Source organism: Dasypus novemcinctus, chromosome 9, assembly GCF_030445035.2.
Source record: "Dasypus novemcinctus isolate mDasNov1 chromosome 9, mDasNov1.1.hap2, whole genome shotgun sequence".
NCBI classification, from domain to species: domain Eukaryota; kingdom Metazoa; phylum Chordata; class Mammalia; order Cingulata; family Dasypodidae; genus Dasypus; species Dasypus novemcinctus.
In genome coordinates, this window is record NC_080681.1 from 50,174,616 (window position 1) to 50,192,236 (window position 17,621).

Genomic DNA, 17,621 nt, shown 5'->3' on the forward strand with positions numbered 1-17,621 from the left:
TATTGATTTTTTCTTATGACTGTTCATTACTGGCGTTTAGAAACACTACTGATTTTCAGGTATTGCTCTTTTACTCTGCCACTTTGCCAAATTCATTTATTAGCTCTAAGAGCTTTCTTGTGGATTTTTCTGTATATAGGATCATGCCATCTGCAAATAGGGAAAGTTTTACTTCTTCCTTTCCAATATGAATGCTTTTTATTTGCCTTGTCTAAATGTTCTGGCTAAACCTTCCAGCACAATGTTGAATAACAGAAACAGTGGGCTTGTCTCATTTCTGATCTTAGAGGGAAAACTTTTGGTCTTTCACCATTAAGTAGCATATTAGCTGTGGGTTTTTCATATATGTGCTTTATCATGTCCAGGAAGCTTCCTTCTATTCCTGGTTTTCTAAATGTTTTTATTAAGAAGTGTGCTTAATTTTGTCAAATGCCTTTTCTCCATCAATTGAAATGATTGTGTGTTTTCTCTCATTCTGTTGAAGTTGTGTATCATGTTAATTGATTTTCTTATATTGAGTCACCCTTGCTTACCTAGGTCTCATGATCTCTTGATCATGAGATATAATTCTTTTAATGTGATGTTGGATTCAACTTGCTAGTATTTTGTTAAGGATTTTTGCATCTACATTCATGAGATATTTTTTCTGATATCTTTACCTGGTTTTGGTATGAGGGTGACACAGGGCTCATAGGTTGAATTAGGGATTGCTGCCTCTTCAATTTTTTGGGGAGAGTTTATGCAGGATTAGTGTTAATTTTTCTTGGAATCTTGCGTAAAATTCACCAGTGAAGCCATCTGGACCTGGGCTTTTCTTTGTTGGAGGTTTTTTATACTCTTTACTAGTTATTGATTTGTCGAGATCTTCTATTTCTTCTTTAGTCAGCTAGGTGGTTTGTGTATTTCTAAGAATTTGTCCATTTCATCTAGGTTATTTAATTTGTTGGCATATAGTTGTTCATAGTATACATGTATACACAAAATATGTGGCATACAGTTATTCACAGTATCCTGATAGTGTGATAAATGTCTTTTATGATTTTAGTTATTTGTATCCTTTCTTTTTTTCCCTTTCATCAGTCTAGGAAAAGGTTTGTTGATTTTATTGTTCTTTTATAAAAATTGACTTTTCGTTTTGTTGAGTCTGTTTTCTTTCTTTTATTCTCGATTTCATTTATATGTGCTCTAGTATTTGTTATTTCCTTCCTTCTGCTCACTTTGGGTTTAGTTTGCTCTTCTTTTTCTAGTTTTTTCCAGTTTTGAGGTTAGGTTTTTGATTTGAAATCTTTCTTCTTTTTTTAATTTAAGCATTTAGAGCTATAAATTTCTCTCTCAGCACTGCGTTTACTGCTTCCCATAAGTATTGGTATGTTGTATTTTCATTTTTACTGACCTCAAGATATATCCAAATTTCCCTTATGATTTCCTCTTTACCCCACTGGCTATTTAAGAGTATGTTGTTGTTTCCAACCTACTTCTGTACTTTCCTTTCTCCCTGTTTTTCTATTTATTTGAGACTTGTTTTGTGACCTAAATATATGGTCTATCCTGGAGAATGATCCATGTGTACTAGAGAAGAATGTGTATTCTGTTGTTGGGCAAGGTGTTCTGTATGTGTCTGCTGGATCTAGTTGGTTTAGAGTATCATTCAAGTCTTCTATTTTCCTTTTTGATCTTCTCTCTAGATGTTCTATCTGTTTGAAAGTAGTATATTTGTCATTAAAGAGGACTCTGGGTCTCATAAAGTTAAGAACCACTTCTGTAAAGAGAGCATGGGCTTTGGAATCAGACAGGGCTAGGGTAAAAGCAGTGGACTGTGGGACTTCAGGAATTTACTTTTACTTTCACTCTGAGCTTCAGTTACCTCATCCATAGATTACAATAGTTTCTAGGGGTGCTAGTAAGAAATACCATTTCAGATAAAATAATATAAGATGTGGTGATAGGTATTCAGAAATAGTTTTCTCTCCTTGATTCTCCAGATGTGTTTGCCTTCCCCCTCCTGCCTTTATAGGAAAGTTAAGAGAGGAAGGAGGAAAGTACAAAGAATACAGAAGGAGCAGAGAGGGGACTGGAATTGCAACCACCACCTAATACCTAACCATGTCCAGTACACATTGCAAATATTAAATGTGAGATGCTTCAGGAAGATAAATTAAGGTTCTGATCCTCAATCTTAAAGGACATAGTGTTAACAACACTGTAAACACCACTACATAAATGCAATATATATATATATATATATATATATATATATATATATACTGTTTCAAGAATGGATACAGAGTTATTATTTCCTCAAACTTACTACTGTGTATTCCTTTGAGGCCATTTTAACATGTAACTTAAGAACCTGTGACTTTTACTGACTGAGATGTAGATCCTGGACGCTGGCCATTCAAAAGAAAATAAATTGGAACTGTTTCTCCACATGTGCTTTGATTATCTCCAAGGAGTTTTTTAATGCATATAGCAAACACACTTTCTAAATGCTTGAATATTCAAGACTATATTAGCCACAACTCACAGAGGGTCAGATATGTTTTGAAAAAGCAAACATTTATCACACTAACAAGCTCTAAAGTCTCTTCTTGTTTTTCACTTATCCATTGAAGCCACAGGACCTCCCTGGTATTAGTGATGCCCAAGATTCAATTTCCTACTCCACATTTTAGCTACCAAAACCTCAAAAAATATTCAGCACTCCCCAAACAGCAGGGCTGGAGAGTCTAACATGAATGATGAAGACTTGTTTCTTGGATCCCAATCCAGAAAAGAGTGACAAAGCCATCCACCTTCAGTGCCTTCCTCTTTACTTTGTCTATCTCATCAAGCATCTGTCCCAAAGGTATTTTTTATTACTTTACTTTTCTTTGAACAAGTATTAATAGTTTCAGGGAACACTTTGGGTTTTATTATAGAGAGATATAAGGAAGCAAAGAAAACAAAAGAAACTCAAGAGACATAAAGCCTTCTTAGATATTATCAAAAATTCAGGGGAATGGATGTGGCTCAAGCAGTTGAGCTCCCGCCTCCCATATGGGAGGTCCTGGGTTCGGTTTCCAATGCCTCCCAAAAAAAACAAAAACAAAACAACAAGCAAAACAAACAATAAAACCAACTCGAGGAAGCAGATGTGGCTCAAGCAAATGAGCTCCCACCTGAGGTCCTAGATTCGGTTCCTGGTGCCTCCTACAGAAGACAAGCAAGACAGTGAGCTAATGTGATGGGAAAGCACAGCAAGCTGACACAATGAGATGACATAACAAGAGACAGGAGGAAAACATAACGAGAGACACAACAAAGCAGGGAATGAAGGAGGCTCAAACAATTAGATGCCTCCCTCCAACATCAGAGGTCCTGGGTTTGGTTCCTGGTTCCTCCTACAAAAAAGACCAGCACACAACTAACAGACACAGCAAATACAAAGGCAGTGGGGAAAAATAAATAAACAAAATAAATCTTTAAAAAAAAAACCCAACTCAGGGAAGCCAGTGTGGCTCAGTGGTTGAGTGCCGGCTTCCCACATATGAGGTTCCAGGGTTCAATCCCCAACCTCCAGTACCTAAAAAAAAAATTCACTCATTGACATTGAAGACACAATAGCAGTGTTCCTGGCACAAATGATATTCCTGGGACACGCTGGGACACTACAAGTATCCCCAAAGATTCAGCCATTCCCAGGCCTCAGTATTTTTCCTGTGTCCACTCCTCTACTCCTTCTACCACTATCAACTGCACAGAAGAGATTATAGTATGCTCCTAACTGGGTAAAAAGAAAAGGGCAAATGGTGATAATGACAGCACAACACTGTGAATATAATTAATGCCACTGAACTGTACACTGGAAAGTGGTTAAGATGGAAATTTTATTTTGTATATATGTTACCACAATAATTTGAAAGAAACAAACATAGAATTGTAAATTTTAAAAAAAAGGAAGAAAAGAAAGGAGGGGCTCATAGGCACACAGGTATGTGCACACATATACACACACACACATATAAATCCAGATTATTTCTGGAAGGACAATCAAGAAAGTGGCCACAGTGGATGCTTCTAGGGAAAGGGACTAAGAACTGTGGTTCTGAAGTGGTGAGACACCCACTTTTTAAAAATTTTCTCATGTGTTCTTATTATTAAAATAAAAGCTGGTTTTAAATGATATCATTTATATGGAGCTCCACTGTAGATTTTTGTTCAACAGGGAGTAATTACTGCCAGTTGCTGCAGTGAATGACTAAAACACAGAAGTACAGAAACCACTTTCCTTTGCTGGTCTTTATTCAAATATTATAGATACTCTCATTAACTGAGTAAGAGCCAACAGGGCAATGGGAAGAAGAGGGCCTGAGAAACAGATTGCAATTGTTAACTCAGAGAGGAGGTCAAGAGATGAGACGACTTAGGAGATCTTATGAAATGACTGACTATCCAGCCTATGTCCAAAAAGCTTGAGGCAACTACAACTGACACCACCATCCCAAATTACCAACCATTACATCTGGTGTCAGAAAAGCAGAAAATATGCTGTATCTTCTTAAAAAGTTTATTTTAAGTCTAAATCACTATGCTTTACTGAACTGTATGCATGGAATTCTGTTTTCCAAAATTTTTCATTGACTTCAAACACTTCATCTTCTTTTTTTATTTACTCTGATTGACAATGAGAGTTATTAGCATTTCAGTTTTAAGCTCTCTCTCTAGCACTTCTCAAGCAAGAAAGGCTTGATGACAGAACACACCAAGATCTTTGCACTTAACCCATCCACTTGTATAACCCATCCACTTGCAAAGCAGTGGGAACTTTGGCTATGTTTTGTTTAGTTTTTTAGTAATGTCAAAAACAACCTCTGATCTGAGGTCTGGATTTTTTTTTTATTCTGGTTTGGTATTACACTTTATAATCTCACATTTATGGAATTGCCATTACATACTAGATACATACATTGAGCTGTACATGTACACATGGCCCAATACTTCAGGTTCTCTTCTATAATTATCCCAACCAGATTCCATCTCACCTTTCTTTGATCTCTGCCTACCACCTTAGATATCTCTGGCAGCATCCTTCATCTACCTTGTATTACCAGTAGATGAATACCTATCTTAGTTTACTGTCATCACCACCATATCTATATGTTATAAGCTCCATGAAACAGGCATTGGCTTAGCATGTCCTTCAATACCTTGCACATAAAGACGGTGCTGAAATGGTTTTAATTGAATGGGCAGAATCCAGAGAAACATTCAAACTGGAAAAGACCTCAGATCTTCTCATTTTATCAAGCAGTTCTCAAGCACACATCTACTGACTGATGAAAGGACAGATGCCTGAGGACATCCGGGGAACTTTAAAAATTTTAACAGTCTCAGGCCCTACCCCAAATCTATAGGGATTAGATCCAGGTGATTATGAGAAACAAGATGGTTTGGGAACCACTGGTCTAGTCCACCCACTTTATATTACATATGAGGAAACTGATGCCCCAAGGGGTAGAAGACTTGCTCAAAATTGGTTAATGAAGTGAACAGAAGAGTGAAAATATCATAGTGGACAAGGACAAAAATGGAAACTGGCAGAATTATTCAGAATGAGATTAATGAAGGTTAAGTATTAATTAATTAGAATATTATTAATCATAAAGGGCCTTTTAATCAAAAAATAAAACAATTGATGAACAGCTTTTTTAAAAAAAATCAAGCATTTTTTTAAAGTATGTACCTTGAAAAACTGGTTTGCAGGAAAAAGGGGGGAGTTTCACAGTCAAAAAACTGTGGGAAATGAGAAACACCAACTTTGTTTTTGTGAGTTTTAGTTTACTTCTCTAAGCTGTTAATCTCTCTTATGAACTTACAAGATACATTTCCTACTTATTTAACAAACGGAGGCATTTTTCTACAGTATTCCAAGGAATTAGTATTCCTTGGAACACATTTTAGGAATCCCTACAGTAGCCTGTGAAGTTTCTTGTCTTTGAACTAAATTAAGTCCTTTTTCACCTTTATATTTTCAGCATCAAGCACAACACTGAACTCAACAGTAAGCACTCAAAGGGTTCCTTCACCAAAATTTAGTTTAAAATAATTCAGGGATGGATTGTCTATCCATCCCTAGGTAGGTAAACAGGTTAAAAAGTTGGAAGACAATAAAGGCCCTTTCAATTCTAGAATTATAACAACTAATTTGATAAATACCTACTACATACCAAGCACAGGTCTATGGATATTATTTCACTTACCCTCACAACAACCTTTTGAGGAGCACACTATCAATCACCCCATTCTACAGATGAGGAGCGGAAGCAGTTAGCAGTCAATAACTGGAACCAGCGCTTTCAAACAGGAGATTGGTTTGAGAGTTCACAGCACAGAGGAGGTATTAAGAGTGACCATATAAATGATGTAGGGTTGTCCAGCAAAAAGAATAAGTACGATTATGCTCTCCTGCTTGGCAAAGTCTTCAAGGTCTCTTTTTCCTACAAGAAATGTGGATTTAAAAAGGAACCCTACATTAAAAGAGATCAGAGAAAAGGCCAACAGGTGTCCACTGTACATTGTCCAGCTGGAATTGGTCATTGACTCAAGCAGCTCCTATCTCATAGAGCAGAAGAACTAAAATGTAAGTTCCATGTAGTCAGGGATCATTGTCTGTTTTGTTCACTGATATATCCCAAGATTTGGAATCATCATTAGAATGAAGTTGCTTATCAATTTTTTAATAATGAAAGATAAGATTGAACAGGTCTAATATGTATACCTTCTATTAAAAAACTGCATTAGCGGGAAGTGGACTTGGCCCAATGGATAGGGCATCCGCCTACCCCATGGGAGGTCCACAGTTCAAACCCAGGGCCTCCTGACCCATGTGGAGCTGGCCCTTGCGCAGTGCTGATGCACGCAAGGAGTGCCATGCCACGCAGGGGTTTCCCCCATGTAGGGGAGCCCCACGTGCAAGGAGTGCGCCTCATAAGGAGAGCCGCCCAGCACAATAAAAGTGCAGACTGCCCAGGATGGCACCACACACACGGAGAGCTGACACAGCAAGACGACACAACAAAAAGAGACACAGATTCCAGTGCCACTGACAAGAATACAGGTGGACACAGAAGAACACACAGTGAATGGACATAGAGAGCAGACAACTGTGGTGAGGGGGAAGGGAAGAGAAATAAATAAAAAATAAATCTTAAAAAAAAAAACTGCATTAGAATTATTCTCTAGTGTTATAAAATCATGTGTACAAATGATAAATAAGCATTTTTATATGATAAACAGTTCTTATTAGAGAGATTTGTCATTTTTTCCCCCAGTACTGGTTTTCCATACACATAACAGGAACATTTTTGGGGGAATTAAAATTCAGCCAGCATTTTATTCAAGACTGCAGGAAGGCACACGATTTCAAGGGCATGGCTGGGAACATTTACTAGGGATGAAGGACTCACAGATAGTTCTAGCCACAGGTTCAGAAGGACCTTCAGAAGGTTGTAGAAGGAAGCATTTGCTTCACTGTACAAAAAACTGGAATATAACATAGAAAGGACTTTCAAAATGGGCTACAGTCTACTCCATCAGCAATATTAACAGCACTACAACAGTAAAGACTTACCATATTTTCCCAGCATATTTTAGTCATTCATTCTTTCAACAAAAAATTTTGACTGCACCTGTGATAACAGTCTCCCAGGAAAAAAAAAACAAATCTTATCCGATTAAGCCTGATGATGCAACTATCAAATTACAGGAAATACAGATGACAGAGGATACTAAAACTAAAATATAGGAAGGCAATCTGCAAAATATAAGCTGTGAAAAACTCTAATAAATGATCTGGTTTTTTCAACAAATAAACTGGAAGGGGAAAACACAAGATGGAGAGGAACCTATAGATTAAAAGATATTTGGAAGCGGACTTGGTCCAACAGACAGGGCGTCCGCCTACCACATGGAGGTCCACAGTTCAAACCCCGGGCCTCCTTGACCCATGTGGAGCTGGCCTATGTGCAGTGCTGATGTTGCACAAGGAGTGCTGTGCCACACAGGGGTGTTTCCCGCATAAGGGAGCCCCACATGCAAGGAATACATCCCGTAAGGAGAGTCGCCCAGTGCGAAAGTTATTTTGGTCTGCCCAGGAGTGGCAGCCGCACACACAGAGAACTGACGCAGCAAGATGACACAACAAGAATAGACAGATTCCTGCTGCCGCTGACAACAATACAACAATGGAAGCGGACACAGAAGAACACACAGCGAATAGACACAGAGAGCAGACAACTGGGGGAGGGGAGAAGGGGAGAGAAATAAATAAATAAATAAATAAATCTTTTTAAAAAGAGAGAGAAAAAGAAGATACTCAATGGAGTGGATGAGGCTCAAGCAGTTGAGTGCCCGCCTCCCACACAGGAGGTTCTGGGTTCAGTTCCTGGTGCCTCCTGAAACAGCAAAAACAAACAAGCAAAACAAACAAACAAAAAACTAACCCAGGGAAGCCGATATGACTCAGTGGTTGAATGCCAGCTTCCCACATACAAGATCCCAGGTTCAATCCCTGGCCCCCCCACCCCAGTACCTATAAAACATTTTTTTAATTAAAATAACTCAAAAGACATATTTTAAAGCAATCAAAATTAAAATTATGATGTCTAGGGAAGCATCTACAAAAAAGCAAGGAATTAATTGCCATAAAAGTCAGAATAATGGTTACTGTTGGGAGAAGGTGGAAGGGGGCATATGGAATGTACTAGAGTGTCTGACAAAGTTCAATCTCCCCACATAGGTGTGGTTATACAGGTGTTAGGCCTATCAAGCTGTGCATTTGTTTTATGTGTTTTTCTCTATTTATGTTACCTTTAATAATTTTTACAATGGAGAATGAGGTAGAAATCCTGGCAAAATGTTGATAACTGCTGAAGCTGGGCACATGGGAATAAATTACAATATTTTGTTTTTGCATGTATTTAAAGTTTCCACAAAAAAAAAGTTTTTAAAAATTACATAATAACAGCCAGTCTCTGCCCAGAAGTAGCTCTCAATCCTATGAGATAAGCAAGTAAATCAACAATTAACATTAAATCTAATAAGAGTTATGGAAGCACAGAGGAGAGGTAGGCAACCCAGTCTTGAGGGGAGTGGGAGTGTTTGGGTATTGACTACAGGATAATTAGGAGTTAACAAGGAAAGAGGAGGAGAATGATTCCCAGGGGAAGGGAAAACAATGCAGAAAAATCTTAGAGAACTGCAAGTAATTCCCCATTCTGGACAGGTCACTGAAGGTATCTGCTACTTAAATTCCCGATTCAGGAAGCCTCCAAATACCTGCTATGCCCACGGTCCTTACCTACAGGACTCCTTGCCACTGTCCAGCTGCCTTGGTACCACAGGATCCTCCACGCTGGACCAGTGATAAGCCCCTGACCCACAAGCTGAGGGGCCTGTCCCACCTATATTGTACCAGGACTAGCCAACAAAAGAGTGACTCTCTGGAAACCTGAAATGTACAGCAGCAGAGACTGTCCTGAGCTCTCTTACCTGCCTACAATATCCTAATAACTGAAATAAGCACATACATACATAAAAACTAGCCAAGGTCACCTGAGTGTTTCCATCACTTACAAACCTGAAAAAGCTTGCCACATCCACTCAGGATGGATGGAGTGGTGGGGGCAGGGGAGGGAAGGGGAGGTGAAGGGGACAGTTACTGGCCTGTGAAGTAGCAGGGACTTGGAGAGAAGCGTGCCCCGCTACAGGGGTTTGAACTTTATCCTAGGGTTGTTCACACACCTACATCAGTGATTTTCAGCACAAGAGGAAACAGTCATATCTAGTTCTTACCTTTCAGACAGCAATGAGGTCTTTAAGGCAGCGGGTTGAATTCTCCTACTTCTCAAAATAAGTCATATTTTTCCTGATTGAGTTTTCTCATATAAAAATAAGGCTAATGCTTATGAAGGGATATTAGCATACATAATGACTATAACATATTTACAGCTTTCTTATATAGGACTGCGTAATTCAGAAAACACCAATATGTGCAACTTAAACATTATTTATAAAGGAAACTTGGAGAATAAATGGTTGGTTGTGCTTCTACTTTATAAAACACAAGTGTGGGTGATTCCTCTGCTGAAAAACTTCTGAGGGAAACAGACTTTGGCCCAGTGGTTAGGGCGTCCGTCTACCACATGGGAGGCCCGCGGTTCAAGTCCCGGGCCTCCTTGACCCGTGTGGAGCTGGCCCATGCGCAGTGCTGATGCGCGCAAGGAATGCCGTGCCACACAAGGGTGTCCCCCGCGTAGGGGAGCCCCACGCGCAAGGAGTGCACCCATAAGGAGAGCCGCCCAGCGCGAAGGAGGGAGCAGCCTGCCGAGGAATGGCGCCGCCCACACTTCCTGTGCCGCTGACGACAGCAGAAGCGGACAAAGAAACAAGACGCAGCAAAAAGACACAGAAAACAGACAACCCGGGGAGGGGAGGGGAATTAAATAAATAAAAATAAATCTTTAAAAAAAAAAAAAAAAAAAAAACTTCTGAGTTATTCTCATTGCCTAGAGAATAAAATCTGTACAGTTTCAAGGACATTTGTAGTGTAGCTACTATCTACACCTCCTACTACATCCACTATCTGCCTTCATTTATCAAATTTTATGGAATAGCTGAATGATCTAGGGACTCTGCTACTGTCTAGAATGAGATTAAGGAGGAAAAAAAAGGCCCAGCCCTCAGGGGGACATAGAGGAACAGCTAACATCAATTCAGTGTGCTGAAAGCTATGTTAAAATCATGCAAAGGGTACTACACCTAATCTAGATTGGTGGATTCAGGAAGGCTTCTTGGAAGAGACAGGCTGAGACTTGAAGAGGAACTACCTGAACAAAGCAGGGAGAAGGCATGGGAACAGGCACAGAGGAGTGGTATTCAGGGTTGTAAATACAGGTGAGGTTTGAGCAGCAGGCATAGGACAGGACTCGAGAGGCAGGCAGGGAAGGTGAGACATCGTTTGGTTAGGGCGTTAGGGGTGAGCACAAGGGACACAGCACCCCATGGGGAACTGTAAGGGGTCTCAGTAAGAGGGTAGTAGAAAGGATGTGCGTTTGTATGAAGTGATTTTAGGGAGGGGTCAAAGAAGAGTGGGTTTGCCCTGATTGGGTACTGTCAGAAAGTGGGGACAATTCTACAAGTATCTTAGTATACCTATCTATAAGGGGGGAGAAATGGAACAAAGCTAAAGCGATGACTGATACAGGAACAGCCATCACTCATACCAGCCAGGACAGAAAGATGCCTGGCCATTTTTGTGATTTGGACAATGTTCATGTTTTGTCTGTGCTCACAGACAGACTGGTCCTGTCTCTGCCTTACTTCATCACAGACACAGTGGGCTTGCCTGATGCCGATGCAACGTGAAGTTGTTCGTGTTGAACAGAACTCCAAGGCCAAGTGTAAATGCCAGGCCAGCTCCTGGATGTCATGATTGCTTTTCTCTTTTTCATGCTCTTCTACGCAGTATCTTGTGTTTGCTTGAAAGCCCTCGGAAGTCATTGGTAAAATTCACCCCAAATTCCCAATTCTTTATTTTTTATGTTTTTCTTGAAGGGGTGGGAGTAACTGTGTACAAGTCAGTGAACCCACTTTGCTGAACTGTCCCCAGATTTCCCATTTGCGAGGCAGAAAGACACAGTTCCACTTGGCAGTTATCTGCATTGCAGAGAAATGGTAAAGTCTGCAGAGCATTTCATGTTCTTCACATAAATAGAGACTACTGGCTTTCACAGAGCTCAGTGCTTGTGCCAGTGAGTTGAGAAAGGGAAGCGTTTTCTGGAAAGCCTCACAGGGCAGCTCCCATATGCTATAACTCACTTAGAAAGTGACTTTGCTTGCAAACAAAGCCTCAAACTTCATAATTTATGGAATTTTTAGAGATGGAAGCACTCATACTAAATAATTCCTTTACTTAGCTTCCCAGAGTCCATTCTTCTCCCTTTTAGAATTGAGCATTGGTGTTTCTTCTTATCCACCTCTGATCTAAAGCTAGTCTTACCCTTTCCTCACACAAGATTTTTTAAAAAATTAACATCTACCTAAGAGTTACTAATGGGGGAATATGTGGGGAGAGTTCAATGTAACTTTTCATTAAATCTGAAACCTCTTTAAAAATAGAGTTTATGGGGAACAGGCCTAGCTCAGTGCTTGAGTCCTTACTTCCTATGTATGAGGTCCTGGGTCCATTCCCCAGTGCCTCCTAAAAAGAAAAAAGAAAAAGTTAATTTTTTAAAAAAATCTACCTAAGATATAAGTATTGTAACAGTACTAAAGCTTTACCAGAAAGATACAGGAATTTAAGTACTGTTTTTGTGAGGATTCTTTTATTCAACAAATATTTTTTGAGTCCTATCTACATTACAAGTACAGCTCTAAGGCCTAGGGCCTACATCAGTAAATGACCCAGAAAATAACCCTTGGGGAGTTTATATTCTGGGGGGTGGAAAGGAGGGGTGCAGAGTGGGTAGGCAAACAGAATAACAAATATGCATAGAATGTTTTGCTACAGAAAAAAATTAAGCATGGAAGAGAAGTCATCGTTTTAGATAGAATGAGAAATGCTGGCCTCCCTGAGAAGTTGACATTTCTGAAAATTTAAAGGAACAACAGGGTGTATGGCCATCAGAGGATTTTGGATTTTGCTTCAAGTTAAATGTGCAGCCATCGAAAGGTTTTGAAAGAAAAGAGGAGATGTAGACTAAAGAGGGGCAAGGGCAGAAACAGGGAGATTAGTAAGGACGGTACTACAACTACCCCGGTAGCGATGATGAAGTTTGGATGATGGTGACAGGAGTGAAATTAAGGTAAAGGGGTAAGATTTCAGGTCTATTTTGAAGATTGAATCAGCAAGATTTGTGGATGAACTGGCTGTGGCTGTGAGTTATCAAGGATGACCTCCCCACATTTATACTGAGTTAACTTTTCTTTTAGATGAGATTAATTTTTTCTTTTTATGGAATTGCTCATGTCATTGTTGTGAAAACGACACCAGATATAAGGGCTTTTTGTATAACTGGCCACCTATTTCAAGGTAATGATCGCAGTAGACTGTACCACACCTGGGTATCAAATCATAAAAGATTCATGGGCTTTGACAGTTTTCTCCTTTAGGGACTATGAAATAGCTGTAAACTACAACTATTTCTCCAACTATCTTTCTGAGGCAACTAAATATTTTTGTAGTTACGTCTATGACTTGAATTGACAAGAGTAGGTGTTCATAAAAAATAAAAGTTTTTCTGGGTGTGTACTCAGAATTTGAATGCAGTTACTGGGAATCTCACAGCTGCTATGTAATGAGCCTGGAACCAGCAAACCCAGATTCAAATCCTGGCTTGGCCATGTACCAGCCCAGTGACTCTGGGCAAACTCCCTAACTTACCAGAGCCTCATCTAGCCCAACTGCAAAACGGGAAGAATGTTTGCCTCAGTGAGACAGGGAGGACTACATGGCCTCAGTGTACACTTACCTGCCTAGCACAGCTGTGGGCACATGATGGACACCCAGTAAATGTGACTGATTGAATCTGTTTGCTTCTGCATCAAGTCAAGTCTTTCCCTTTTTTCCCCAGTAAAGTTCTTCATATAGTGCTATTTATAATAGCCACCTCTCTAAAGAAAAGGTCAGACTTCTTATGAGTTGTCTATTCAATCTTATTAAGGGGGGGAGGGTACTTATTTTAACACTACTGACACCTCAAGAATTATTTATACCACGATTCCCCTTGCAAGGGAGATTGGGATGGGAAATGGGACCTCACTTGTGTGCATTTTATTTTAATAAGTTACTTCTGTTTCAAAATTAACCACTGAGTTGTGACATAATATACAATACCATGTTATAGTGACCAATTCTTTATCCTGGATATATTTATTAACAGGATTTTTAAGTCAGAAGGAACACCTTCATTAATGTTTGTTATATGTATAAACATTTATACACTCATATACATATTTGAGATTATAAAAAGAATTTGTGAACTTTGACATGGCACATCAAAACACCTATGTTTCTCATCTTGGAATTTTATCTTGCAAGTCAGTGCACTGGAAAATAAAAAGACAGAATATAGCTGCCAAGTTATTGCTGAGAGACTATGGAAAATTTGGGAAGCAATATGCACTATAACTACATGGAGTTTGGAATCAGAAAAAAAAACATGGCTTTGAATCCAGGCTCTGACACTTAACTGTAATTTTGAAAAAATTCTTAACCTCAAACCTCAGGTAGCTCTCTGTAAAACAGGGATATTAACAATAATACCTACTTCTAGGATATTAAGTATATTAAATAAAATCATGCCTCTTGAAGACAAAATAATGTTAGGCATTATGATAAGATTGGTGATGCAAAGTAACTAAAACTGAAGTCCCTGATTACAGGAAAGATTTTTTTAAGTTGTCAATTAAGTATGCTAACCAGATCATTGGCTTAAAAATCAGAAGATGCAAGTTTAAGTAGCGGACCAGTTTTTTTCTTGCCAGCTATGTGACTTTGGCAAAAGCACAATCATTCTGCACCCTGTCCTCCTCATTTAACAGTTAGATATTAATATTATTGGCTACAATTTATTAAGTACTGACCATATACCACTCAATCTGTTAGGTTTATATGTGAACTCCAGTTTTTACAAAAATCACTTCAACATATATATTTTGACCTCCATTTTTATAGATGGCTGAGACTAAGAAAAACTCTTCCGAGGCCATTCAGCTAGTTAGAAATGAAACCCGTATCCACAAAGCTTTGTCTCCAAACCCTGTCCTTTGGTCCTAAGGAAGTACACGCCCACCTGCACACCCAAGAGAAGGGCAAAGGAATCTGTTTCTGTGAAACTGCTTTTTGAATTAAAAAGTCCTTCACAATGCATTATTATTACTTATACAATATGTCACTATAAATAACTCACAAAATGGGTTTGTGAGTTGCCCGAGTGCCTAGGAGCCCTGAAAGAACAATGTGTTAGACTTCGAGGTCTCTTCCATCGCTTCCTGGAATTTTGCCTTTACCTCCATTTCACTTGAACAAACCTGATAAACAGCATCAAAGAACAGATATCCGAAGGTCACGCCAAGGCAGATTTCTGCTCTCCTAGCAGTCCAGGGCAATAAAATCCTGCACTTTTCCTAGGAGTGTGAACAAAATATATTCTTGGGCGAGGCTTTCATACCTACATTTGCAGTTCTCAGGTGTATGCATAAATAAAGTGGTCACAACGAGTGAGCCGTAAACTAGTCCTCTAAGGATCACGCCTACGCCCACCTCCAGTTCCGGGCAGGCAGGAGAATCAACCTATTTGATAGTAAATTTCAGTCCCCATTCTAGAATATGTAGTAAAACTGAGAGCTGATTTTCCCCAGGAAAACTCTGTTAACTAGTCTCATGGAGTTAACTATGATTCTCTAAGTTATCCACTCCTGGAATTATAAATTTCTCCCATCAAATAGTGTCTGGTATTAATCAGAGGCAAAGTGGGCCTCGGCATCACCCGGAAGGCACCTTTTTTTTTCCTTAAGACGCCCTGAGCTGCTCTCGGACCACTGCGGAAGAAGCACGAGGGTAAAGTCCAGGTGGGCGTGGGGAGAGCGAGAAGGGTTAATTTATTTGCTCAGTCAGTTGTGACTCTCGGAAGGTGCTCGCGCCCGCAAAAGCAAAAATCGGGCCGGCTGGAGCAAACTCGTTTGCAAGAGGAAGAAAGGTCGTTTCCAGTTTCCTGGAGGCCATGTCTCCTGAGATGGGGGTGTGCCTTTCTCTCTCCGGTCCTGAGACTTTTTAACTTTTCCCTTCCCACTAAAATCTCACTTATTCTCCTTTGGGGCGCTCCGGACGGACCCCCTGTGGCCCCCAATATCCGGCTCCGGGAAGAGTCGCTCCACCCGCCCAGGGCCACTGAACCTAGCGGCATCTCGGTAAGGAGAGGCTGGGAGAGGCTGGGAGCGGAGGGACGGGCTGTGCACCTGACCCTTTACCTCCGAGGGCGAGATCTCAAAGGCGCCCGCGATCTTGGCATAGAGCTCCTGGATGCTGGAGAAATCCTCCACTCTTCCCGTGGCGCTGCCGTGCGCCAGCTGCGTGTGGAACACCAGCCTGCGCGCGGGAACCTGCTCCGGGAGGCGCCCGCTGCGCGCCCCCGCCCGTTCGCCCTCCACCAGCCGGGCCGCCTCCTTGGACTTGGCTTTCTTCTTTCCCCGAAGCCCGAGAGGCATCTTGCCTGGCCGAGGGGGAGGGGGGCCCACCTGCGCCGCCGACCTCCGCCTCCTCCGCCGACGCCGCGGACTTTGAGCTCCCCTGCCCGCAGCCTCCGCGCAGGTAAAGCCGCTGCGCCAATGGCTGAGGCGCTTCCGCCTGGCACCGCCCGGGCGGGACCCCCTCCCTTACCCGAGGTGCCGAGACCGCGTCCAGGAGCAGCTTCCCGCCCTCCCATCGGTGGATCTGGAGAGAAGGCTCAGTCCCGCACCCTCCTCTTAAAAATGGCTCGATTTCTGTAAAGGCCTCTGGGTGCAGAAGCTACAAAACAACACGTCTTAGAAAACTAGCTGGCCCGTCTGGTGCTTTTCATAAACGCGTGACGCACTCACACAGGATTCGGTCACAGACCTTGGTGTCCCTTGCGCCCGGTGCCATTAGGAAAAGGGATTTAAAAATAAGACAACCTTCATCTGCACTTGCTACGCCACAGAATTGGTTGGGAAAAGTCACATAGATAGGCGCCACGTTAAATTCATGGTCAGTGTTCTCTAATTAAGGGTCAATGTTCTCTATTGGGCCCTCAGCACCTCCCAGTAGCCTTTCTTACGTGTTCACCGGCAGCTTCCTCTCGCAAACTTTCAGCACTGAGCAAAGGCTTTAGCCCCCATTCCACTCTTCTTTGTCTTGGCAGAGGACCCTGACCTTTACGCTGCAGAGAAAGAGGCCTCGGGCGTAAAAAGTGAGCTCCCCCTCAATTCCCCACTCTGTGTGTGTAGCTCCACCCACCTCTTTTCTTTGTCCTCCCTAGAAATCTCTCGGAGGATCTGCTTGTAAGTTTCCTGTTGACTCTTCCCTTCCCCACCTGGTGCCACTGATTGTCAAGAACACAAATCTTATATTGTTTTAAAATCCTCTTTCAGCCCCTGCGGTCTCCTCTAGCTACTTTTTCACCTCAAGGCAACACTCTGGAATGACTTGCTAGCCTGCATTTCCTCACTTGCCCACACACTCTCCTGAAATTGCTTTGATTGTGGTCAGAACTTCGCAAATACCAAAGACAATCAACTCTTCTCAGTTATATTACTTGCCCTTTAATAGCATCTGACTCTGTTGACCATTTCATTCTTAATTCTTGCCTCACTTTTGGCTTGCTAGGAACTCTGTTCCCCAAGGCTATTTTGCCCTGTGTTCTCTTCTACTGCAGTTCCTGAATGACTGCCTGTTCTCTTAGTTTTAACCAGATATGTTTACTACTAAATTTATACCTCCAGCTCTGTCCACCAAAAAAAGGAATGCTCTGCAGCAAATTTAAATGACAGAAACTGAACGCATCTTTTCTCCTGAACTCTTTTCTTTTTTTCAGTGAAGGGACCACAAGGCACTCACTTCA

At 41.1% G+C, this 17,621-nt stretch overlaps 1 protein-coding gene across 1 annotated transcript in view; it reads right to left on the reverse strand.

Moving 5' to 3' along the window:
* The window catches only part of GIPC2 (GIPC PDZ domain containing family member 2), a 104,120-nt gene extending 87,515 nt beyond the window's left edge, over positions 1–16,605 (reverse strand). Inside the window, exon 1 of the mRNA XM_058303306.2 lies at positions 16,012–16,605. Within this exon, the coding sequence (XP_058159289.1) occupies positions 16,012–16,248 (237 nt within the window). The 5' untranslated portion in view covers positions 16,249–16,605. The remainder of the gene's footprint in view (positions 1–16,011) is intronic.
* Between the last annotated feature and the right edge of the window lie 1,016 nt (positions 16,606–17,621).